This window comes from Pavona decussata, unplaced genomic scaffold (assembly GCF_977016875.1).
Source record: "Pavona decussata unplaced genomic scaffold, jaPavDecu1.1 SCAFFOLD_71, whole genome shotgun sequence".
Classification (NCBI taxonomy): Eukaryota; Metazoa; Cnidaria; class Anthozoa; order Scleractinia; family Agariciidae; genus Pavona; species Pavona decussata.
This window is the reverse complement of record NW_028145490.1, coordinates 1044950-1070849: the sequence shown is the minus strand read 5'-3', so window position 1 is coordinate 1070849 and position 25900 is coordinate 1044950. Positions and strand designations below refer to the sequence as shown.

At 39.2% G+C, this 25900-nt stretch overlaps 2 protein-coding genes across 2 annotated transcripts; both read right to left on the bottom strand.

Annotated features, from left to right (window-relative positions):
* Nucleotides 1-1714: 1714 nt before the first annotated feature.
* Nucleotides 1715-3956, bottom strand: LOC146477215 (uncharacterized). The gene is made up of 2 exons (XM_085113666.1): nt 3139-3956; nt 1715-2696 (listed from the first exon to the last, which is right to left on the bottom strand). The coding sequence occupies exons 1-2, from the start codon at nt 3269-3271 to the stop codon at nt 2455-2457; spliced, it is 375 nt and encodes a 124-aa protein (XP_084969792.1). The 5' UTR covers nt 3272-3956; the 3' UTR covers nt 1715-2454.
* A 4039-nt stretch (nt 3957-7995) lies between these two features.
* Nucleotides 7996-20303, bottom strand: LOC146477214 (D-glucuronyl C5-epimerase B-like). Its single transcript, XM_085113665.1, has 2 exons — nt 19371-20303; nt 7996-9498 (listed from the first exon to the last, which is right to left on the bottom strand). The coding sequence occupies exons 1-2, from the start codon at nt 20173-20175 to the stop codon at nt 8474-8476; spliced, it is 1830 nt and encodes a 609-aa protein (XP_084969791.1). The 5' UTR covers nt 20176-20303; the 3' UTR covers nt 7996-8473.
* Between the last annotated feature and the right edge of the window lie 5597 nt (nt 20304-25900).

The window sequence follows — 25900 nt, the reverse complement described above, 5'->3', positions numbered from 1 at the left end:
AAATAAAAGTCAACTGGAAAATACTAATTTTGGATATTGACTAAACAACAAAAAACAAAAAGACTCTCGTCAACTCAGGGTTTGGGCGCGCCGCCTGTAAACCCTGAAGGAGAGGATAGCCTGACAAATTGGCCTAGGTTTATGCTACATTTTACAAAAACAAAAGTCAACTGAAAAATAATAATTTGGATAATGACTAAACAACAAAAAACAAAAAGGCTATCGTCACCTCAGGGTTTGGGCGCGCCGCCTGTAAACCCTGAAGGAGAGAATAGCCTGACAAATTGACCTAGGATTAATGCTTCATTGTATGAAAATAAAAGTCAACTGGAAAATACTAATTTTGGATATTGACTAAACAACAAAAAACAAAACGGCTATCGTCACCTCAGGGTTTGGGCGCGCCGCCTGTAAACCCTGAAGGAGAGGATAGCCTGACAAATTGGCCTAGGTTTTTGCTACATTTTATAAAAACAAAAGTCAACTGAAAAAGACTAATTTGGATATTGACTAAACAACAACAAAAAAAAAGGCTATCGTCACCTCAGGGTATGGGCGCGCCGCCTGTAAACCCAGAAGGAGAGGATAGCCTGACAAATTGGCCTAGGATTAATGCTTCATTGTATGAATATAAAAGTCAACTGGAAAATACTAATTTTGGATATTGACTAAACAACAAAAAACAAAAAGGCTATCGTCACCTCAGGGTTTGGGCGCGCCGCCTGTAAACCCTGAAGGAGAGGATAGCCTGACAAATTGGCCTAGGATTAATGCTTCATTTTATGAAAATAAAAGTCAACTGGAAAATACTAATTTTGGATATTGACTAAACAACAAAAAACAAAAAGACTCTCGTCACCTCAGGGTTTGGGCGCGCCGCCTGTAAACCCTGAAGGAGAGGATAGCCTGACAAATTGGCCTAGGTTTATGCTACATTTTCTAAAAACAAAAGTCAACTGAAAAGGACTAATTTGGATAATGACTAAACAACAAAAAACAAAACGGCTATCGTCACCTCAGGGTTTGGGCGCGCCCCCTGTAAACCCTGAAGGAGAGGATAGCCTGACAAATTGGCCTAGGTTTATGCTACATTTTATAAAAACAAAAGTCAACTGAAAAATAATAATTTGGATAATGACTAAACAACAAAAAACAAAACGGCTATCGTCACCTCAGGGTTTGGGCGCGCCGCCTGTAAACCCTGAAGGAGAGGATAGCCTGACAAATTGGCCTAGGTTTTTGCTACATTTTATAAAAACAAAAGTCAACTGAAAAAGACTAATTTGGATATTGACTAAACAACAAAAAACAAAAAGGCTATCGTCACCTCAGGGTATGGGCGCGCTGCCTGTAAACCCTGAAGGAGAGGATAGCCTGACAAATTGGCCTAGGATTAATGCTTCATTGTATGAAAATAAAAGTCAACTGGAAAATACTAATTTTGGATATTGACTAAACAACAAAAAACAAAAAGGCTATCGTCACCTCAGGGTATGGGCGCGCCGCCTGTAAACCCTGAAGGAGAGGATAGCCTGACAAATTGGCCTAGGATTAATGCTTCATTGTATGAAAATAAAAGTCAACTGGAAAATACTAATTTTGGATATTGACTAAACAACAAAAAACAAAAAGGCTATCGTCACCTCAGGGTATGGGCGCGCCGCCTGTAAACCCAGAAGGAGAGAATAGCCTGACAAATTGGCCTAGAATTAATGCTTCATTTTATGAAAATAAAAGTCAACTGGAAAATACTAATTTTGGATATTGACTAAACAACAAAAAACAAAAAGACTCTCGTCACCCAAGGGTTTGGGCACGCCGCCTGTAAACCCTGAAGGAGAGGATAGCCTGACAAATTGGCCTAGGTTTATGCTACATTTTATAAAAACAAAAGTCAACTGAAAAATAATAATTTGGATAATGACTAAACAACAAAAAACAAAAAGGCTATCGTCACCTCAGGGTTTGGGCGCGCCGCCTGTAAACCCTGAAGGAGAGGATAGCCTGACAAATTGGCCTAGGTTTATTCTACATTTTCTAAAAACAAAAGTCAACTGAAAAAGACTAATTTGGATAATGACTAAACAACAAAAAACAAAACGGCTATCGTCACCTCAGGGTTTGGGCGCGCCCCCTGTAAACCCTGAAGGAGAGGATAGCCTGACAAATTGGCCTAGGTTTATGTACATTTTATAGAAATGCGTAGAAACAAATGTGCATATGGTTTTAGGTGCTACTGAACAAACGTAAATCTATCCTTTTGATTTAACGCTCAGATGGGCTTGTTGGAGACAGTATAAATGATAAAAACAAATACTGCAAATTAAACAAAAACTATTCAAAATTCCAAAAGGTAGAAAGCTGGCCAGTTGGCCATTTACATAACACAGTCAAGGAGTAGAACTTGAAGCAAATCCAGATAGTGGTTGGGTGGAATATACGAAATTCCAGATTTCAAATCCAACAGTTTACAAGTACATGGTCTTCCTGATGCAACATTTTCATTACTTTGCAACTAACAACTACCATAATGCAAACAATGTTAAAACACATACCTTCTAAGTTAAATAATCTACATACTTTTATGGTATTGCATATAAAGCAGAACTCAACATCAATGCCTTGCTTGCCAAGTTTAAAATTGTCATCATCGTCCTTCACAAGCAGCAGATAGAATGCCTTTAAGTCCAGTATACCTGCAAAAAACAATATTATTAATATAGCAATCTTAAGTAAATTGTTATTAATGAATTATTGCTGTTCTTTATTTAGTTTCACTCATCAAACATTGTAGACTGTTAATAATAATCAGCAGTAATAAAGTTAAAGTCTCTATCAGGCGAAGTGGTGAAGTGGTAAACACCAAGCTGATCTAGATTTCTGTACCATGAAACCGCAAGGGGTATTTCTACTATTCCCCCACCCCCCTCTATGAGGTTCTATTCCTTCGCAGGGTTCCCCCAGGATAAAAATTGCCAATACCAGAGCTAGAGCTCAAACCCATAAAGTTTGATATAGCAGTCCAGCTAAGTATCCGACCACAGTGTCTCCCAATTTAAATTATAACCAGACACATAAGCATGCAGATACAGTTAAGAAAAAAATAACAACAATTTTTGACGAATTTCAATCTCCTACCTTTAAAAGTCACAGTGTAGGTTTGTCCATCCACAAGAATTCCACTCAGTTTTTCAGTGTGTCCTTTTGCCTGTTCACATTTGTAATTAGCTTTTTCAAGCTTTTCCTTAAGACGGAAACACATTTTGTTCATATTAGGAAAGCTTGCCCACAGACCTTCATTATATTATAAAATATTAGTCTTAAGTGTCCTTGGGAGGACTTCTAAGGACAGTGGCTACAGTAATGTCAGCTACAATCATGGATTTTGTGAGTTTCTTAGTAATGTTTAGCATCTAATTGTGATAATAAGATATTACAGTTATTTATTTAGTGATAAGTATAAAATAATCTACTAGTGTTCTATCACCAATGCCATTCTCTGATTGGCTACCCTACTTGCTATCTATTCTGTTATAGATAGTGAGTAGTGGTTTTCAACAAAATGGCGGCCTCTTCGTCGCGTTTTTGAAGTGTCTGTGACGAGGATATAATTAATTTACTTGTTTAGTTTTGAACAACTAGCAGATTTATACTAAAACAATTAGATTATTTGCTCTAATTTCTATGCATGTTAGCTGATTGGGGCTGCATTCTCAACAAGAGCAACTTGAAAGCCAGGAATATCTTGACACAGACTAGTTGCTTCCTTGCTGCTTTGGGAATTTGTCAATTACATGTTTCCACTTAGAAAACAAGAACTAGCTAGCATGCATTTATAGCAGTATTATATATACAGTCAAACCTCCCTTTGCGACCATCTCTCTTAAGTGACCACCTCTCATTAGCGACCACTTTTTCAAAATACCAAAGTTTTCGAGTCAAATCACTATAGATGGAACCTCCCGTAGGCGACCACTTGACACACAATCTGCTGTTTCTCTCACGGGCGGAAATTGACTATAACATATTGGCCCACATCATTACAGCGGATATGCCGTATTAAAATCTCACAGCCGGAGCTAGTCTCCCGACATTGAAACAAATGATAACATATACGTACACTATAGTGTACACTGAAATAAACTTTAATCAGGTTGAATCCCTTATAGGAAAGAAACTCTCTTATCTTGTAAATAGCATGCATGTACATGCACGACCGGTGATGACTCTCTCAACCTTGTATTATCCAACAGAAAAATTGTGGCGATAAATAACGTCAACTGGATTATGTAACAAACAAACGCCAAAGTTGTTGATGTGTTACGCTTGAAATGTAACATTGCAAACATGCCGTTTACTGTTTGCTCCTAAATCAGGCAGTCTAAGTAAAATTTTTACTTTGGGTTTCGATAAGCACTGGAAAAAGGGTTAGGTGTCCGCAATTACCATACGTAAATTACCGGAAATTTAGACCCCCTCCCCCCCCCCCCCCCCCCATGGTCTGACCTCTGGTAAGCGACCACCTCCCGTAAGCAACCACATATCCTTGACATTATGGGTGGTCGCTTACGGGAGGTTCAACTGTACTAGTAATAGTAATAACAGATTAAAAAGTGCCGTTGACATGCCAATTTGATAGACCATATGTCTCACCTGAAAATGAGGCCAGATTCTTGCATCAAAGGAGGTAAATTTGTGTCAAAGAGAAACAAAATGGCTCTCTTTGTTCCGCATGCATTTGCACAGGCAGCCAAATGTAAACACAAAGTTAGAATTGGGGTCACCCATTGTCGACCGTGATAAAATAAAAATTAATTGTACTATAGATTATTTCCTCCACTCAAGCAAAATCCAAATAAGTTACAGAATAGCTTTGGAAAAGGAAATAAACTTTTGTTGTTGTTGTTTACAATGACTGATAAATTAATTAATCTGATAAACCAATACAAATTGAATAAGAAAAAAAAACCAATAGTTTTAAAAAATTAAAGGATAAGCGACTTACCCCACTTTTCCCAAGGTTCTATTCATGAAGATGACGCAGGTGAACTCAAAGTTGAAGAATTACTAGAGATGCAAGGAGTAGAGCATTTTGGCGGGCTTTCATCGGCTTTTGGCGGGCTTTCCAGAGAGCAATTCGAGAGATCTACAGAGGAAGGTTCAGGCTTGAAATCAACTGGGGCCAGATCATCCATAGCATTGATGCATCTTTCGTTACTTCTCAGAGTAGAGTCAAGAATAGAACTCTGAAATTCGCGATCGTAGGCTCGAGACAACAAGTCTGCTCTGTTTAGTGCCTTTCTCAAATGTTGGACGAACTCACATTTAAAAAATTCTCCTTCGACAGGGTTTTTTTCGGCGTAGATTTCCAACGAGTACAGCGAAAGTAGTACCAGCATACAGGGTTTCGGCAGCTTTGGCTCCCTTGTTAAACCACGACAAAGGTACAGGCCCGCCATTTCCGTCCTGAAGGTCAACAATGTTTACGCGGCAAACTTCCTCGGGAAACATGTCAAATATAAAATTAATGCAGAATTTTCTCGGAGGAGTCACGCAAAACTCGTCGTTTAAGGCGAACCATATTCTCTGCGGATCCAAGGAGGGCGAGAAAATTCGATGAATCATCCTTCGAACAGAGGGTGAGATCGACGGTACGATCCACGAGAGCCACGAAGAACGACTCACTTTAAGCGCGCTTCCCGAATTCATATTTACCACGAGGAAGGATTAACCAAATATAGTCTGACCCCATGAAGTGTTTTGCTATAAATTAACTCGAGATATCTGCTAAGATTCACCAGTTGTACATTTCTACATTGACAGAAGCGGTTTTCCCCTGTCCAAAAGGCGTCCGAAAGAATGTGTGAACTTAATTATGCAAATAACCCTTGCCCGTAACTGGAGACAAAACTGCGGTCGTTTCCGTAGTAACAAAAGCCCCCGGCGCGTGCATTAAAAATGAGCCTCTGGCTCGTTTATCAACTTCCACACGTATGAACTGACACTTTTTGGAAGATTTCCACACTTCGACTATACACTACCCGGGGAGTATGTACCTGTCCTGAGGCGCGGTCTCGGGACACGTTGCTGGGCCAGTTCAACTCGTTTGACATCTGTTCCAGGGACAAAATTTTGTTCCCGCTACAGGTTAATGACATTCAGCTGGTTTGAATGTGTTATGAAGCGGGAAAAAAGTGACCAAATTGTCAATACCGCATTGGGTGTACCACTGCTCTTTCAAACTGTCCCCGCTACAAAATAGAAATGAACCAATAAAAAGCGTCGTTGTTCGTCCGTCCCGGCAACAGGCCGCCTGAGCATTACACACGAAGGGGCCACTTTATGCTCCCTAGCATTCAGACTTGATACGTCTCGAAACGGAATGAAAGTCGTACCCATTCAATTGCCTACCTGTACGGCTTTCTCCCAGGCCCTCACGACCAATTCGTTTCGGTGACGTAACCAAGGCGAACGGACCACGTGATACGAAACGGATTGACCGAGACGAGGGACAGAGAGAGGCCTAAGAACTAGGCAGCCCATTCAACCCAAGAGACGATAAATTAGAATGTAACTGCAACGCGCTGTAAGATCTTTTATTCAAGCTGGAAGCATTACTTTCAAAGGTTTCGCTTTCTGTACAAACCGGATGATTCTCTTGTTGGAAATTCACACGGGTGTTTGTGATTAAATTAAGAAATACTATGTTCCATTTACGGTATGAATCCTATAACAAGATCACATACGGATGAGATAAATTTAACATTATTTGTCATCTGTATAATAAATTATATTACTGTATATTTGTGAGAAAACCAATGTAATCAACAAAACGATGGCTTCTCATGAAAATTAAACTGTGTATTTCTTATTCAAAAGGAAATGCACTGGAATTATTCTGTATTTGTTTCGAGCTGCAATTAAACCGGCAACCACGAAGAGTATGTCTTTGTCACCTACATTTAAGAGATAAATGCCTTCCCTTGAAGATCCCATGCCCCACTGTGCAAACTACTGAACAGAAACGCAGAATTTAAACTCTGACGATGACTAAGTGAATGAACATTAAGTACCGTTCACACTAATTCGTTTCCATTTGAAACTAGGTAAGCTTTTCTTTGCCGCGCTTTACGCTATCGTCCACAAAGGGACGAGCGAAACTGTGCATGTTAGGGTGGCTGGAGGTTTTTTCTCGCCCTGAAACTGTTGAAGACAACTAAGAATTTCGACAACGTTATCTATAGTGGAGACTTACGAAACACTACAGTAGATGATCGCAATACGGTCCCTTATTCAGCTCGTACAATGTCAGCATCCCAAACCGTAAACGGAAAATGTAAGGACGATGCATGATATAAAAGGTCCATTTAGAGCAGTTTCCAATTGAGTGTCGTAAAACCAAAACCAAAGTAATTACTCTGGCCAATCAGAGCAGATGTAAACAACACAACGAACCAATCAGAATTCGAAGCAAATACATGTAACTGGCGCCAAGCGCGGGAAACGCGTGCGGCCAAAACATGATTGGTTTTGGTTTGGATTCCCATTGGTTGAGAAAGTGGCGCGACTTTTGTTAACCAATCACAGAGCGTAGTAATGCAAAACAAAAGCAAACGCGCAATTACTTTTCGACACTCAATTGAAAACCGCTTTAAGGATCTGTATGCATTTAGACTACGAGAAGCCACTTATTTTTTCTTAGGGAGAGTAAAGCGAACGAACCGTGCGAGTGACCGCGCGTGAAGATTGTCGCCCCCTCGCAGGATTAGCTCGCAAGAGACAAATTTTCGCGCGCGCTTGCATGCTTCGCCCGCTACACCGCCTCTGTGAAAAAATAATGGACTGCTCGTAGTCTACTATTTCACACACACGCAAAAAAATCACTCGATGTTAAATACTTCACTAACGATTCATATCAAACGTGCACTGCTCATTACAAGGTCCTTAAACATCACTCAGTTACTAGCTCTCTCCGTATACATTATGTGTAGACTCAATAGCATTGATACCACCTTACGTTACCGTACATGTGTTATTTCATGCAATAACAACATACCGTTCTAGCAATCGTTTTAACAGAAATACGGTCTTTTACGATACTGAATTGTGGCTGAATGTGTCAATAGAGATCTGAGATTTTGGATGAATGGGTAAGTGATAGCTAAGAAACCTGAATTTATTTTTTATAACTGCTAGCTGTAATTATGAAATTTTGGCCAATGTGTTTAACGATAACTGCACAATCTGAATGATTGTCAGTCGAATGGTAAAATTTTGCCTGAATCGGAATGCGTGAACTCATAGCTTAGAAATTCAGTTTGATTAAGTGTCACCTAACAGTGTAAAAATTTGACTGGAAATGTTGCGCGATAGCCGACTAAGCATTTTAACTGTGAAGAGGTAAAACTCGATTTTCCACGGAAGAACGTGGCCAGACTGAGTAACCCTGCAGAGTTTCTGGCTCGCTACAAGCTCAATTGTGTTTCGCTCTCTTTCCTTTCGTGTAACCTTCCCAACGTTCTGCTGTTGTTTTAAGAACAGGATCCGAGTCAATAGTAGACAGAAAGTACAGCAGGCTCACGTGTAAAGTGTGGTAATCCCAGCGCGCTAAATTGGGTGCCACGTGCATAGTCACATGACGAAGGTCATAGAAAGTGCCTGAGCCGCTATCGTACAGCGGCAGCATAACTTTTAAAGAGCGCATGCCTTGATCAAACAACTCTGTTGCCTCGGTGCCTTCTTGCAAGCCCGCGGTGAGCTTCAAGTCGTAAAGTCCGAGCAGAGAGTAGATGAAGCCGTTGAGGACGAGGAGGGAAGGTGACGTAGGGTATTCCTCATACCAAGGAAACTGATTTAAAAATGTAGTCAAAACTCCTTTGTCCTTCGACTTGATTTTAAATAGGTTAGTCGCCCGCAAAGCGGCTCTTAAAAAGGCTGGGTTTTTCGTGTATAAATAGGCTCTTGTTAGCAGTGACATGCCCTGACCTTGGGCCATAGCCGAGTACCAATCAGGAGACAGCGTCACGCCGTCAATCACTTTACGCTTAACGGTGATTGGCCAATTGCCTTTCTCATTCTGATGACGTAAGAACCACTTTGCTGCGGCAAGGAAAAACTGCGCATGAGCAGTATGCGCCAATGAAATGTTGTCAATGGATCCTCTTCCATGAAGAGTGATACTTTGTATTTCAGTGAGCGATATTTTCCCTCTTTTGTTGGTCTTTTTATCAGTAGGACGGAGCCCTTTCCTTAAATCTGTATCCAAATTGCGCACGATTCTTCTCCAGCCTTTCCACTGACCAACTCCGTAAAACACCTCCGAATCCGTCGAAGAAACAAGATCATTGTTTGTGGTGTAATGTACTGTGTGCATTACAGAATTGTCTGTTTCTATGACAACCGAAACACGCACGTCTCCTCGAAGGAGGAGATCAAACGCTAAAATAAAATCCTTGGTGGCACTATCCACGTTGAGAGATACTCCATCTCCAGTTAAACCTACCAAAAAGAAAAAAAATATGCGTTACTTTTTTCTCCTTTTATTGGGGTCCTGGCTTAGCCCTGGTTTGTGTCTAAGCCTTTCTTTTTGAACGTTTAATGATGACAAATTTTCTCCATCTCAATGAGAATTTTTGACAAGCAAGACGCTCGAATGTAAACAATACTTGTTAATAAGATGAAAAAAAGCTTTCGGATGAACCCGTTTTCCGAGAAAAAGTCAGTGGGGAGTTCATACCTTTTGGAGATTATGACACTTTAGTGGTTAATTAACTTTTATTTTAATAAAAGCTATTTTCCTCGATAATTCGCGCGCATTTAAAGATTTCATTGTCCTTTTTTCGGAAATTGTTAAATTAACCCTTTAACTCCTAACAGTGATCAGCATCAAATTTCTCCTTGTAATATCAATGCTTATTTAACCCCTGAGGTCATGAGAATTAAGGATATGATCACGAAAGATGAATTTTCTTAATATTTTAATAAGTTCTCCCCAGTAGTTTTATAAGGAAAAGTATGGGGACAAGATAGGAGAATTACGGGTTAAGGGGTTAACAAAAGAACTTTAATTTGGCTGAAAGAAGTATTTTTTTTTTATAAAAATATTCCTGCGAACCTTTGGAACAGCCTTAAATTAACACAATACAACGAAATCATACTTCAAGTAATTCTGGTCTCCAAAATGTTCTATTGTGGAGTTCCACTGGCCTAGTGAGCGGGATTTTCAAACGGAAGACAGAAGAACAGTAGAGTAAAAGAAGTTCAAATAATCTGGACCTCCTCTCATGCACCAAAGTCTTCTAACTGAAATCTGCAGACGGACCCAACATTACGCTCGCACTATAAGCTTTTTCTAGTGCAAACCCTACGACGGGTGGTGGCTCGAAGGTTGTTCATACCGTTCTTTCAAAGCCAGCACAGTAAAGTTTCTTGTCCTTTATTGGACAGTTTTACGTTGATCGAATCTTTTGTCGTCGCGTGACTTCTGATGTGCTAATGCGTGAAAATTAGTATAATCCTCGAAAATGTCTTTTGAAAATTAAGAAAACGCATCTGAATGAAAACTAAAGGAAGTCTTGCTTTTAAGGTTTGTATTAGTCGTGAAGTTAGAATCACTTAAGAAGAAGAGTTAAAAACAAATTACCACAACAACACCACCTTCCGACGTAATTAGTAAAGTAATGACTTCCTCTCCTCCCCAAAAGAAAAATAAATTAAATAAATAAATTAAAAACAAAATAAAAGCGTGCTAAACTGGCGTAAAAGTCGCTGAAAGACGATTTGAGTCCAATCATCTTTCAGCTGTAAAAACTTTACAGCCTCATTAACATTTAATCCTGTTAAGTTTTCTCATACCCCCGGCTAGTCCTGACCTTAATTTGGAGCAAAGCTGAAAATCCATGCTAATCGGGGAGTTAAGTAACACAGCCGAGTCTACATAGTTTCTCTCTAAATGTTTTAGATGTATGAAAAAGCGAGGACAAAGTGTATTTAATCATTTCTTTACAGTTCTCCAAACATCTGTACTTTGGCTTGGTACAGCAGACTTGACAAACCATTGCAGCTACCCGGTGTCACGAAAAAGTTTCAAATAAAAAGCAGAAAAACGTAAAGAATAACCAAATTCTGTTAGAGATAAGTTTTTTTTACTTTGAAAGCTGATAAGTTTTTTGAGAGTCTGTGAGGGCGGGTTTACTAAATCGTCATCGCCTCTTCCCCATTCCACTATCGGCTCTGCCGCCCAACCTTTGCCCAACATCCCTCCAACTATGCAGGCTAGGTGTTGTTTAGCTTGTCTTTAATGTGATATGGTTTGATATACTTAATTCTGCGTGGATTCTACGTTTTGTTACCTGTTTTTAACCTGGCAAAATTCTTAATCCATTTTTAAATAGTGTATTATGGGCAAACTCAATAAGGCTACTCAAACTTCTTGTTTACCGAGCCCTCTCCCCAGAAAAACACAATCACTACATTAGCCCCTACTGTCCCCTCCCACATGCCGTACACAATATCGGAAAACAACGATTTCCTTGAGCCTGTGCCATTAACATTATCAACATAGCCAGTCTGCACAAAACTGTATTAATGATTACAAACGGTATAAAGGAACTGACCCTCACAAGACCTACAAACATTGCGATGAATATATACCTGTATAGGACAATTTCATCAGTCAGTCGAACACCTTTAATATTAAAACACATGACGTATTCGCAGGGTAGCATTTCACCTCGACACTTATCACGTATTCCACTCCCCTTTAATTATTGCTTTGCACAGACATGCATCTGAAGAATTCCCAAAACAATGGAAGACTTCAAGTGCCCTTCGCCAATTTATCTCTTGAAAGCCCGACAGAAAAAAAAAAAAGAAAATCCTTGCAGAATGGCCGCGTCTAAATATAGTCGTTAGGACTGTAAAATGTGACCACGATGACAGCTGAATGGAGGAAAGAAGCTTGCTGAGTGGCAAGCGGTTATAAATAAGGTGGAACAATTTTTATGGAGACAACGATTCCCTTGTTATCGAAGGATTTTTAACATGATAAAAAAGTCACAGGAAGTATTTACAACCACATATCCTCCACGCCTACGGCTAAAACCACAGCCAAAAAGAAAGAAAAATGTTTGAAGCCACTGACAATAAAGACCTGTCTATTTACTGTTTGGGTGTTGCTAGATTGAGCGGTGATCCCGGCCCGGGGGAGTTATAAGGTCAAATATACCGTTATTTGCGGGTCCGTATAAAAACCAGGCGACAAATTATTTTGCAAGGCTGTAGCTTGTCATCTAATGCCCTCCACATTTATGACACGATATTTCACTGTTACTGTGAAATTTGGATTGCATGTGGTGAATAATTTGTTTCACAGGTGGATATAAGAAAGGTTACGTTTTTGACGTACAGTCGAAGCTCTCGTAAGCGACCACCTCGGGGATTGGAAAAGTGGTTGTAACTAGTGCTGGTCGCTTACGAGAATGCATTCACGAAGTGTATGCGTTTATTAAAGAGTTGCCGTAATACGTATCAGAATCTTTGAGTGGTCGCTTACGAGAGCTTTTGATTACAGAGTTTAGGCCGGTGACAATTCAAACGGGGATTCACAATGGTGGTCGCTCACGAGAGTGGTCGCAAGGAGCGCTTCGACTGTATTTCTTGTTGCTTTCAACAGCCTCGACACTATAAAGTTTACAAGAAATTGCAAAAGAACGTTAAAACTGCTTCTTTCCGACGATGCGGTTATTTGCGCATTTGTTTAGACAACCGGCCTCTGGAGCCAGGGTATGTCGAACGTAAAGTGCGACACAAATTCGACAGCAGCCAATTTTCAAACGCATATCTCTGACAAATGTTTGATAATTAGACGAAACGAACTCCACACGACATAAATGGAACGCTTCGATCTGACATCGCACTTCTTGACTGATGCAACGGCAAGCAGAATTATTTACAGCACGCAATTTCTTTCACCAGTTACATTCTTGCACCCTCTTTCAATGACTTATTGTACTCTTACAAACGCGGCATTGATGTATTAAAAAGCAGTTTTTTTTTTCAGGTAACTTTCAATCTTAAAGTAAAGTTTTATATCGAGTATATTTAGATTAAATTCTGTATTGTAATTATCCAATCCAGTTATGTGCAAGTGTCCCAACCGTTCATGGGACAAATCTCTTTGCCAACGATTTTCTCCAGATCTATTTTACCTCGCCATGAAAACCAAACCAAAAGCCATAACATAAACAACAATCATCTCAATTTCACGTTAGTTTTCACGCGGCGAGGGCCAGCCGACCTTTCGCACGCCAAGAATTTCCGAAATTTAAACATCTGTGTACAATTCTCAAGAGTGGTATTTGAAGCGTTAACGCAACAAAATCCGGTTTTAAACAGGTGAAAACATGAAATAGTCGCACCGACACAGACTTTCAACAAGGATTTTCGAGAAAGCGTAATTTTTCTCTTGAAAGACTGCCATATTTCGTCGCACATAACCGCAGATATTCACCGACGCGTGCGCCGTTTGGCACGCTTTCGCGGCAAAATCTTAATCTGAAGCGATTTCCTCTCACACCTGCGATAACAAGATAAGGTGTTAATGGTCAGCGTTGAAGCACATGATAATTGAACTGGCGCCTTTGAGGCGAGATCACAATGATTATTTAACCCTCAAATTTCATTTTGTACAAATATTGAGAAAACCAAAGAAAATAACAGGAAATTACTGCACAGTTCTCAAATAAATGGCAACAGTTTGCTGCAACAATGAAAAACTCCAAAGGTGAAGATCACTTTTAAACGGCACCACAGGAAAGTTCTTCTCTTAACAGCTTTCATTAAATGGTCACACTTGATATTTTATGCACAGACATAAAAGTTTTTCGAGATACCTTATAAAGGGTTACATAATAAACTGCATCACACGAAAGTACTGCTCAGTAGCTTTCATTTGTATGGCGGACACACTCTAGGATTTCATCAAGACTCAAAAGTTGTACAGCGTGATAGCCTGTGCTTCAGGAAAGTACTGGTTAGTGCAGTAGATTTCATTTGGATATTTTATAATCAGAGAGACAAGTGTTAGAACCACCTTGTGCAGCATAATAAACAGCACCACAGGAAAGTAATGCTCAGTAGCTTTCATTTGAATGGTCACACTTTGGGATTTCATCACAGACTTAAAAGTTAGAACCATCTTTTGAGCATAATAAACAGCACCACAGGAAAGTACTGCTCAGTAGCTTTAATTTGAATGGTCACACTTTAGAATTTCATCTACAGTTACACTAGAATTTCACCTCGCCCTTCTTCTGAAAACCTTTCGTTTGGTTCAAACTGACAGGACAAAAGAAAAGCACAATTTCATTCACCAATGAATTCATTGAGAATTTTATTTCGCTTTCTTGACAATAATGCGAATCGATTTGACTTGCAAACGGCGACCTTACAAAATGTCAAAAATTTTTCATCTTTCGTCCGGAAAAATCAATATTTTTTCCATTATGTGATACGGTATCACCATAATTTTTGCTTCAAAAGGAAAAACAATGAATTGCAGATCTATATTTGCACATCACAGTAAAGTAAACCAACCGACTGTTAAACCACTGATCTCTCCCTGCTGCATAGCCTTGGGCATCCTTAAATTACTCAAAACAGCTGCTATACTGGCTAAAATATACAGTTCACCGATACCCCTGGGTGTTTATCCAAACATAGTTCGTAGCTCTAGGGGGTGTTAATCCAAAAAAAAAAAAAATGTGACAAAAGTCAACTCCTTCAAGTAACGCTCTGGGCCATGTGTTTGTTTTTTGAACATAGGGTAGCTTATTCAAGAAATTTTGAGGTTGGTGAATCTATAACACCACCTGGATGAATAACTATCCTGTGGTTATCAGCACCCAATTTCTCATTGAAAGACTACTTCCTGATCAAGCCTGCACCTCATGAGAATATAGCAAATGATGACAAAAGATGAGCTTCTCCCAACCAGCACATAAGAATTGTATGGAGGCCATACTGGTAACAGGTCTTACAGGCTTTAAACTCTCCAACTAGCTGCTCCCCTGGCAGTGCTCATCAGTCTGAACTATAACCCCCAGTATCAACGTACAAATTCTCCTCACTATTCCCATACATTTCTTATGGTACTTGCTGAGAGAATTTACTCATGATCATTTCCTTTATTCTCCTAACCTGTTTGTTGTATTGTAAGGAGAAATAAAATGCTGGTCGCTGTTGGCTTTTGATGTTGAAGAATATTTTGCAACATGATGAATTTTTCTTGCTATTTCACCCTCATTTCTGTCCCATCTAAAAAAATCCCAATTCTGCCAGTTCCTTTATCATTTTCACCCTAGTTCTTTCATTCCTTGCCAACTTTTTTTATAAATGGTCTCCAATAAGACTTTCCTTGGAAAAACAGGTTGCCCTGTACAATGAATACGTACGTACATGTAAACTTCAGGCAAAGGTTTTTTTTCTGGGGCCAAGAGATTTATGCAATTGTGAATCAAAAAAATTCATTGATCGTTACAGAGTGACATTAGTGATTTTCAAGCAATTTAGTAAAATAGTACACTTAAGAATATATGCTCAAAATTCTGGTCCTTTGATATGAAAGTTTTCCACCTAACATTTAATTTTGAAAGGCATTTCTCAAAATTAAAAAAATATATATAACCAGTTGCAAAATATTTTAGGTTACTAGTGTCATGAAGGAAAATAACTGGGTGTCATCACTGGAATTAATGTCTTAGTGATCCTGGAATCAATGTGTTTCAAGGCACATTTAAAACAAGCACCCCCCTCTCTATTCAACCACTCCCTCTTCCTAAGGACTGAAATAAATAAGCCACACAGTGGTTTAATAGAGCTTTTACCAACTATACAACAGAGGATAACAGCTGATTAAAGTATATACAAGAGCCCTGCTGTGGCACAATTTGCTTGCCTTGGAATTTAACGATTTGCTGATACAGATCTATGCAGGAAATCATCACACACCCTGTGTGGCCTTTTCCACACCTTGTTTATTTTCAGATGAATTTAATGTTTTGACTGAAAGTTATTTTTATTATAATGTTATGCATATTTGACCCCTTTCATTCCTGGTATTTGTTTTTGATCTGTGCACTTTTTTCCCTTCACAATTTGGTTGAAAAGCATACTGATAAAACTCAAGCAAATTTATTACCTGGCTCTCCAGTTTGCTATGAAACATTGAAGATACACCACGCCTTCCTTGCCTGACAGATTTAAAACCACGCCTCACAACATTGTCACATAGTTAAGCCATTCAATTAGTCTTAAAAAGAAACAAGTTCTCAGTTTTGAAATGAAAATATTAAACTGATATGCACTGCAAACAAATCAGATGAGATGTTACCCTTGTTTGCTTGATCACAGACAGACACAGCCATGTTCATCAAAAATTGCGTACTATGTAGGAAGAAAGAAGAAATTCTAACATTTTATTTGCCCCACCCACTACCCGCAGTTCTCAATAATCTGGCTATTCTTGGAACAAAATAAGAAATGCTTGCAGTCTAAAATACTGCATTGTCTTGCGGCTCCTTTGTGTGAAACTTGTCAGATTTTAAAACACAATGCATCCTTTCAACTGTTGGGGATTAGATATTTGAGAAAGCGCTAGGAGCCTTGAGAAATGAACATTATTTGCTTAATTACTAAAACCTTTTCAATCAAAAGGAATGTGGTTAAGGAGGCCCGTAAGGGTTTTTCATTGTTGTAGTGTTTGTGAAAAGATAAAAAGTTACAAAAAATATTCCATCTTACCAGTTGGGCAAACTACAAACATCTTTGTAAGATACTTTGTGGGCAATACGTTAAAGGATACTGGTTGCCATGGCAACAGATCAGCTCCACAAAAAGGACCCCTAAATCTCAGTTTTTGCAAATTCTCTTGAAAACTAAGTCGGTGATCCACCATTTTTATTGTTTTTTTTTTTTTGGAAAGCTCCCTAAATTCTTTGACTCCTCTGGCAATATATGCTAGATCTTTTCTATTTCAAGTGACTTCCTGAATGTCAAACATGGGAACAAGAATATTATTTCAGTACTGTGTGCACCAAGTAATTTTTGTCAATATTATTACCAGACAGACACGCAAAAATCACCTAGCATGTACATGGCTTTAGAACCTGTCTCTCTTCACCCTAAATATTGGTACCAAATACTAGGCCGACCAAATATGAAATTTTGAAAGTAACACTGCATGAAATCGCATCCATTCCAGCGGTGATCATATGTAGGGAACATCTCTAATGCATTGATTTGCATAATTAACATCAATCAATCTACTTTAGTTTGTAAGCAAAGTACCAAGGTGTGAAATAAGTAAAATTTGTTTTCATAGTTGCCCCAATGTCAGGATATATCCATACTTCAACCCTCTGAAGACTCATGTGTTTCTGTCTGATTGGCAACAGTGATTATTCTGATAAGTCTCTGGATATTATTAGAAATAACAGTTCTCTTTGACATTTAAAAAAAAAGTGACCAAATTGGTGAGCAATTTTCTTGAAATTTTTAGGGTAGTTAAAGGATTTTCTCGTTAGCATTAATAGAAAAAAATTATTAGGCAGTCTATGTCATGCACGACCAGTTTTTCCGAGAATTATATGAATTCCTCTTTGTTATGTCTGGTATTTGAATGGAATCTTGAAGATTTCTCTAGAAATCATTCTGGAAAAGATGTAATAACTGAAAAAAATATATATATATATTCAGAATACTTGGGAAACAATGATTGTTTCCCAAGTATTTTGATTTTTTTTTTTTAATTACTTAATGCTGTAATGTACAGGAAAATTCATAGCTTTTAACTGTCAATCAACTAAGGGAAATTTAGACGGGAACTCTGAAATCTCGCCCAGGTTATGTTCAAAACTGACATGTAAATACCAAAACTCTGTTCAAATTTCCAAAATACTGGTCACACATGAAGTAGATTGACTGTGAGTAAAAGTGTTGGTCATATTGATACTCAACAGTTAGATTAACTCCATAATTTTCACATTCAATCTTTAAAATTGATTTTGGGCCACTTTATTGAGCCCAAGTGAGCCTGTCAAAACATTGACTATCACACAGTCAAATGCCGCTGCTATTCAATATTTTAGGAACATGAATAATTTATTTCAAGATGAATTGATGTTCGAAAAAGTCAAGTGTGAGAATATGCTTAACACAAATCAAGCTCATTCAGCTACTTAAAAAGTTGTTCAGAAAACTTCCAGAGGTAATTTCGATTAAAAACTAACTTAAACAGAGCAATGGCCTCACAATAAGAGGTCACTGCCAAAATATAGCCACAGATAAGGTAGGGTAATTTAAAGTAATTTATCAAGTGAGAATCAAAAGTCTGGACAATGAGATAGGGATTCCTAGTTGCTTTTAATTAATTCATAAGTTATGTTACTCCGAAGTGGTGAATTTCAGGTCTAATTAGACAAAAAACAGACAACATAACACTATACTCAAAGAATTTGATGATTTAAGCCGTGTGTCAGGCTTAGAGAAGTCATTACCGATTTAAGTTTGCGGACACCCCATACAGTCAAAATCAGTTTTGAAGAAAGCGTAAAGTGATTTATCTCGATTTGTGGTAAGAAGTTACATTGTTGAAAATCCTTTCAAACAATTTAATAATCTCCTTAGTAAATATTAATCTGGAATTCTTAAAAGTGATTAAAACAACATTTGCCCAAAATGAGAAAAGCAGACGTTTCGGAGAATTGGTTTACATGTGTATTCGAACTTTTGTTCCTCAATTATGCGTGAGTTATCACGAGGGAAGTCGCACGGCAGATGTAAACGATAAACATTGCTTATCTACGACCAAGAATTTTGGAATTTGTTTACATGTTCACTGTATGGATTAAAACTACTTTCCTTTTAAAATGCACTGGTTGCATTCCTGATAATCTTAAGTGATCTTTCCTCGCTATTTTTACTTGTTTCAGGTGTTGAAGAAGTGAAAATCCGATTGAAATAAAATACAATGGTTTCATGTTCTGATCATGTTTACCGGAGATCCCTCTGTCGGTTCGTGAAAAAAATACAGCGGATATTTTAATAGGCCTACAGCAAAATTAACTAAACAAACAGATTACCAAGAGAAAGGAAATTGCTGCTTTCGACATTAAACCAAGTTCTCGGATTGCAGAAAGAAAGGAAGCGAAATCTCAAGTGATGTTAATTTGAATTTGGTAGATTTGCAGCGTATTCAATTTAAAGTCACGCAGCGCTGCGTTCACGGACAAATTGCAACAAAAATCCGTGAAATTTCTTCCATAGAAAAGCCATCAAATTGTATTTTACTGAATAAATAATTGTAAGCTTACCTGCAGTGGAAAACTGGAAAACTCGAGTGTTGCGTTCTCTATCAAATACGTTGGATATTTGGGCGTTCTGTGGGGTTGCCCAATTCCAGTTGACTTCAGAGACACTTTCGCCATCTTCGAATACTTTCTCCTTTCCCTCGGAATCACCGTCAAGCTGCAACATGTTGTAGTGCGAAAGGCCGTACTGCGCTATCTGAATGGGATAAAAATGTCCCTTAGGGTTCCATTGCGTTGAAACGGGAACCTCTTCAATGCCGCTAATGCATTTAACTCGAGTGCGACCTTCGACGTGATAAGTTTCGAACCACAGAAAAGGTCCTTTCGTTTCGTAAACAGTGCCTGGTTTAGCCGAGTGCACTTCTGAATAGGAATGTCGCCAGTCTAGCACAGTATTTCCATCCAACTCGTGCACTTCGCCATAGATGTCAAAATATTCCTTTACGAAGGAAAAGGGAACATACGCTTCGTCTCCTTCGAGCCTTGCGGCGAATTTCTTTTCCCCGTTCACGATCGCGTCGATTGACTCAATATTCGGACAAACGTTTACGCTTGCCGCAGGCTTATTTACGCTAAATTCCGTCCTTTCGTTTCGCTCGTCTTCTTCATTGCTTGTTTTAGTAATTACGTTGGAGCAATCTGCGACCGCTTGCGGCACACCTCTTATCTCTTCCGATTTCTTTTCTGTAATAGTTGAAGGAACTTCACAACCACTCCAAAACAGGTATAGCGTAATGACGAACGTAAACGCACAGGCCAGAAACAGCTTCAGCGAAGGCTTGTGCAGGCAAAACGGTCCTAAACGCATAATCGAAACCCTTCATCAGAAGGTCGTCTGCGGAATCGTCCAGTTATCCCGTTTATCAACATCAGTAAGTCCACATGTTTCTCTCATATAAATATTTCTCCATGACCACTGCCGCCATTTTGGTTTTGTAGTCTAGTTCCAGTCCTTCTCGAGCATGTGATAATTTGCCGTAACTTCTCGGATGTCCAGTCGATACAATCTGTAATCCTCGTTGAAAGCAAGCCGTTATCATTCCAAGGACTAAATTGTTTTTTTTCGTGTTCTTGCCTCTATTGTTCGGCTCTTGTGTATGTCGTGATTTGTTTACATTTATAAGAAGAAAGGGAGCGGCGGAGCTAGAGTAAATATTATTGCTGCAAAATCATTTCCGCGCATAAAGAACAGAACTTTTTGATAAGCAAGTTTTCACCTTGGACTGATCTAGTTAGCATCTTCCTTGTATATGGCTCCCCTTGCAGCGCAAATAATGGTCAATTCCCCGTCAGGGGCTGAGAGAGTGCGGTAATACGGTCGTGGTTCTCGTAGTAGCGGGGGAGGGGTAAGTGGCAGTTGACATGAAATATTCTTTACGACGTTGTCAGCTAAAATATTTCCCCGAAAAAATATTCCACTTTGAAAATTACTGAATAAAGCTCATTATTGATTAGACTCTGACAAGATTATTTCTTCTAGAATGAACGAATAACAAATATTTTTTTTCTGAGTTTCGTGAAATAGTCAATTTGTTTTTGTTATGCTAAACATGATTATGAATTCATAAAACTCCATAATCCTTTCAGAATACCGTTCTTATTTTCCTAAATCCCTAAAACCTCCGAAATAGTCACAACAAAGAAGTTCTGCCACAACTGAATTTCATGTCATAACTAAACGTATTTTATCGTTCGTTAGTGGCGCTGCTCCTAACTTTATACAAGGAGATGGAGGGCAAAATTGAATATAGTGCTCCAAGATTTTGAAACTTGAGTTCGACATACCAATGCGACCATAGTGAGAATTTTATTGCTTTGGGGGAGTTGTGTCGTATAAAGAAGATTTATAGCTCACCACTAAGATGATTAAGATAATAGTCCATTTAGAGATAAATGCAATCCTTCCGTCGTCAGTTGAATTCCAAATTTTCCGTGTCTATATCCTGGAAATTGGTTTATCAACCTTTACCGCTAAGTGGAGAAGTGTGCGGTGAAGAAGAGCCGTGTGACCAGAACAAATTTTCAGTTAGTGTACTAGTTAGGATTCGCATATTAGATTTCTTTTATTTTCTTTTGGTTTTTCACCAGAAAACTTTACAGGTACGCTTTTAACGAACCGTCTAGCAGAGTTGATAAGGTTAAGATGGTTTAAACCTACGACCGGGACTACGCAAGATAATTGCATCTTAGCTTAAAAGATCAACAGGATAATGTTTCAACTGAAGTAGTAAAGCTTGGTTTTTTATAAATTACTTCAGAGCCAAGTTGTCTCAACTTTCATTCTGGAAAAATCTGTTCCGGCGTGATCTCTCGCGGAAGAGAGTTTTCCCTGGTCGAGATACTAACTAAACAGAAGATATTAGTTTTAAGAATGAGTGTTAAACGATGGAATTTGCTGGTAACTTATCAAGCTTCGATGCCAGAAAAGTTAATTTATAGCACCTGTAAAATTAATAACCTATTTTTAAACTGAATTTCTGGCCGATGTGCCCTCAGCTGCAACTCTTTCAAGAGGGGCGTCCGGTGAGCTAGATCATAAGTTCTTTTTTAAGATCTTTCGCTATACATGTACCGCGGGCGTCCCTTTTCCTGGTAGAGTTTAGCATATGCATTTATTTAGTTCGACGTTTCATTCCGCCTTTATAGTGATCAGTAGGTTTGTATAGCAGACTTAACAGGAAGGCTATGTTTTGCTATCAGCTTTGTCTTCAAGATCAGCTGTTATGAGCATGCAAAATTTAAATCCTTGGAAATTCTCTAATTATCTGAGGGGAGGTAAGACGGGGAATCTAAGTTTTGATTATACCTTTTCTCTATGAATCAGTTTGTGACTTAGAACAACAACTGCATCCATTAGAATCGAACTTTTGTCGTGGTCTACTTATTGAGTAATATAGGACCATATAGAAGCTGCTAAATACTTATCTTGTTCCTGCGCATTGAATTGAAGGCGAAAATTACGGACATTTCGCTACTTCGCCCGTATCCCTAATACTCTTGTCGATCCGTGTGTATTTAGGGCACTCAGCTCAGTTCAACGACTTACAATTGCACTTTATAACAAGATTACCACACACACTCAAGACATGTTTCAATTCAACACACAATAAGACTGCTGAGTAGCAAAACAGCCTTTCGTGGTGGCATCCTTGGACATAGAAGCCGTCTAGCTTCTCTTCGAACAGGGGAATAGAGGGGAGGATCTACGACATTTTCCATTTTTTCAGGGCAAAATAGCGTAAAGCCAAACCGACCTTTTTTTATACCAGAAGAAAATGGCGAGAATTTAACTGTATACATTTTAGGCCGGACATACTTATACAGCTTACGTTAGTCCCTCCCCGCCCCACCCCTCTTCTTCTCTTTTGATCGCTAAAGAGGTTAGCCTGCAGTGCAGGCGTTTTTCATGGGCGAGCGCTGAATAATAAATTTAGTTCGCGTATTTGAAGGAAGCCGTAAATGTAAAGCGCTTTCACTGCGTGAAATATAAATTAAACGGTGGTAAAATAAGTCCATATACATCAGGTGCACGGAGGCATATTCTGAAGTATAAGGACAACGGCGTTTGTTAAGGGCTGTATAATGACCAGTATACGCTTGATTCCTTGTACTTACGTGTGCAGAATCCTGGTACAATTGTATAAGATCCGTATTTTTTCTTGGCATACCCACACACATGCTGATCATGATACGGACCTCACACATCATGTCACATTTCCGTATACGACTTTTGTGTCCTGACTGTGTTCGACGTGAGTAAGATACCGTATAGCGATAATTTCATGCAGTGTTTTGGACTTCCGAGAAAAAGGACGCTATACAGATGAATTCTCATCATTATTATTATTATTATTATTATTATTATGGCGGTAAAAAAAACAACTAAGCTTTCGTATGGCGCATTTCAGGGTGCGTAGCATGGCCTGTGAGCGATATTTAAAATGTGGAAAAAGGAGGCGTTTTCAACTTGTCTTAAATACTAGACATAATATATAGTGATAAAATTTAAGTTACAATAGATTATCATCATCATCTAACCGTGTTAATTCTGAGGAATAGTTGGGTCTAAAAAAAAAAAAAAAAAAAAAAAAAAGAAAAAGAAAAAGAAAATGAATCTTAGGAAAAATTTTGCCAGCTCAAACAGTATGACAAACGTTTAGCTCGAGGGCTTTTATTGCAAGGGCCACGCCTCAGGGTTTCATCCAGACTAAAACGTTGCCACTCTGCCAGTATAACTGAAAGAACATCTCCATAGCTTTCATTTGATTGGTTGGATTTTGGGCGTGAAACACAACAGAAGCTTCCCGTAAACGCACGTTCACAAGCTAGGGTGTGAAAAGGAGGCTGAAAACGGGGAGATGACAACACCGATTCGTTTAGGTCCGTCGACCGACGGTCCCCAAATATATTTGCGTAAACCCCATCCCGAGTGCCCGAAACCTTTTGCTGAAAGATTTCCTGCCAGCCAGTGTTACAAGTGGGGGACTCCACCCAAGGAAGGAAGCTACAGGACTTGAACGAACAGAAAGAGTTTTAAGGAGTTCCTTAAAATCACACCAGTACACCATTAAGCGAGTTTAGGCCTGTCAAGAGTCTTCGTGTGGCAAAACCTTACCCCCCCCCCCCCCCCTAAAAACAATTGCGAACTCATATACCGTAAACTGCCGCTTGTAAGCCTTGGGCTTATACATCATCGTAAGGGGTTTTAGATGGCCTTATAAACGGGGGGTCTTATATCCGAGGGGGCTTATAATCGGAACAAAAAAACCATTTCGAAACGAGCTATAGCAGCGTTGATCGAAATAGTTATTTTTATTTGCTGGTTTTTAATCAAGCTTTAAAAACTAACATCACGGGGGACTTATAATCGGATGTATTTTTTGGTTTACAGATAGATGGACCTCTAACCGGGTGGGCTTAGAAGCGGCAGTTTACGGTATAGGATGGGCGAATCCGAATGCAAACCACCTTACTTCCATTTACTCAACCCTTCGGCAGGTAACCTCGCACAAAATTAGTCTTGCTGGGCTTTTCCGATTCTTCTGAATTACTCAAAAAACAAAACAAACAAAAAAAAAAAAAAAAAAAAAAAACACACACACACACACACACATTGAGAGCAACTTGATTTCTTAGAAACAGGGGCAGGCTCAACTAGTCCGAGTCGGCTTATCAGTGATGCAACATTAAATGTAGTCTTAATTAATACCAGCTATAAAGGCAAGAATGTCAATACTTCCTGATTAAGAGGGCGGGGGGTATTTTATATTCCAGCCGACAATCCTTCCAACCCAATCAATGTTTGAGATCCTACATTTCTGAATCTTTTGGTTTGATCAAAAAAGTTGACAAAGTAGTTTGGCCACCGTAAAAAGATTCAAGAACTGACGTTTCGAGCCCTCGCCCTTCGATTCGCTCTGACGAAGCGTTAACGTTCAAAACGACAGCTCTCGAATCTCTTTGCAATTACGGAGGCCAAATGACCTCACCAACTCTTCGCAGTTCACTCCCCCACCAACACAGCACCAAAGTTAATTTAGAAACTAATTCTTCGACTGCCAAAACATTTAGATCAACCCAACTTTGAATCACGGGTGTTCACCATTTACACGACCTGCCATTGTATTCAGCTACTACAGCGAACGTTATAAAATAATAGGATTTAATTAGAATAACAATGGTTCTGCACGTGCGTTATAAACTTGGTACATTTCTTCGCCGTCCAAGGCCAAACAACAACGTGAAATGTCTAAGGGGCTGTTTACATGGAGGGAGGAAGATCCTAGAGGGCGGATCATCCTAGCGCCATGTTATCTCTATTCAGTTTACATGCAAAAAGTTGTACTTGGCCCTAGCGCTAGGATCTTCCTAGAGATAGGAAGATCCTAACACCATGTAAACTACTTTCCGCTAGAAGATCCTAGTACTATGGACAAAAAGAACAAACATGGCGGCAGCCGGGCGTTCAGCTGTTCAAGGCCGACAGTTATTCTTCTTTTCCTTCTCCTCTTGGTAACCACTTCGGCCGAAATTTCTGCATGTAAGGCAAACGAAAAGTTTTTCAGCCTTCTCGGGTCTTCCTAGTGCTGGGATCTTCCTCCCTCCATCAGTCCATGTAAACAGCACATAAATTCAAGGTTTTGTGGAGAACATGACGGTAAATTTTTCATTCTCTATCTCAACTTGAACGCCATTTCTAGTTCTGTTTCTGGATGGTTTGGCCACATTGTACAAGTTGAGCGAGTTGGAATAACCGCGAAGTAGTGGAAGTGACGCGAACTTATGTTTTCAAGGAACATTTTCGTTGGCGTTGCCGTCGTGGTTGCGGTTTTCTGTGTCAAAAATAAGCGTTAAGTTTGGTTTTACTTTACAATGCTCTGTGATTGGTCAGCAAAATTCGCGCCACTTTTTCAACCAATGAGAAACAAAAGAAAACCAATCGTGACTTGCTGGAACATATTTTCCCGCGCTTTGTGCCGGTTACATGCATTTGCTTCGAGTTCTGATTGGCTCATTGTGTTGCTTTGGTGTTT

Coding starts and splice junctions, on each gene's coding strand:
- LOC146477215 (XM_085113666.1), bottom strand. CDS start 3,271: ATGAACAAAATGTGTTTCCGTCTTAAGGAAAAGCTTGAAAAAGCTAAT. Junction 2,697..3,138: donor CTACACTGTGACTTTTAAAG/GTAGGAGATTGA, acceptor TGTTTTTTGCAG/GTATACTGGACTTAAAGGCA.
- LOC146477214 (XM_085113665.1), bottom strand. CDS start 20,175: ATGCGTTTAGGACCGTTTTGCCTGCACAAGCCTTCGCTGAAGCTGTTT. Junction 9,499..19,370: donor TTTCCAGTTTTCCACTGCAG/GTAAGCTTACAA, acceptor TCTTTTTGGTAG/GTTTAACTGGAGATGGAGTA.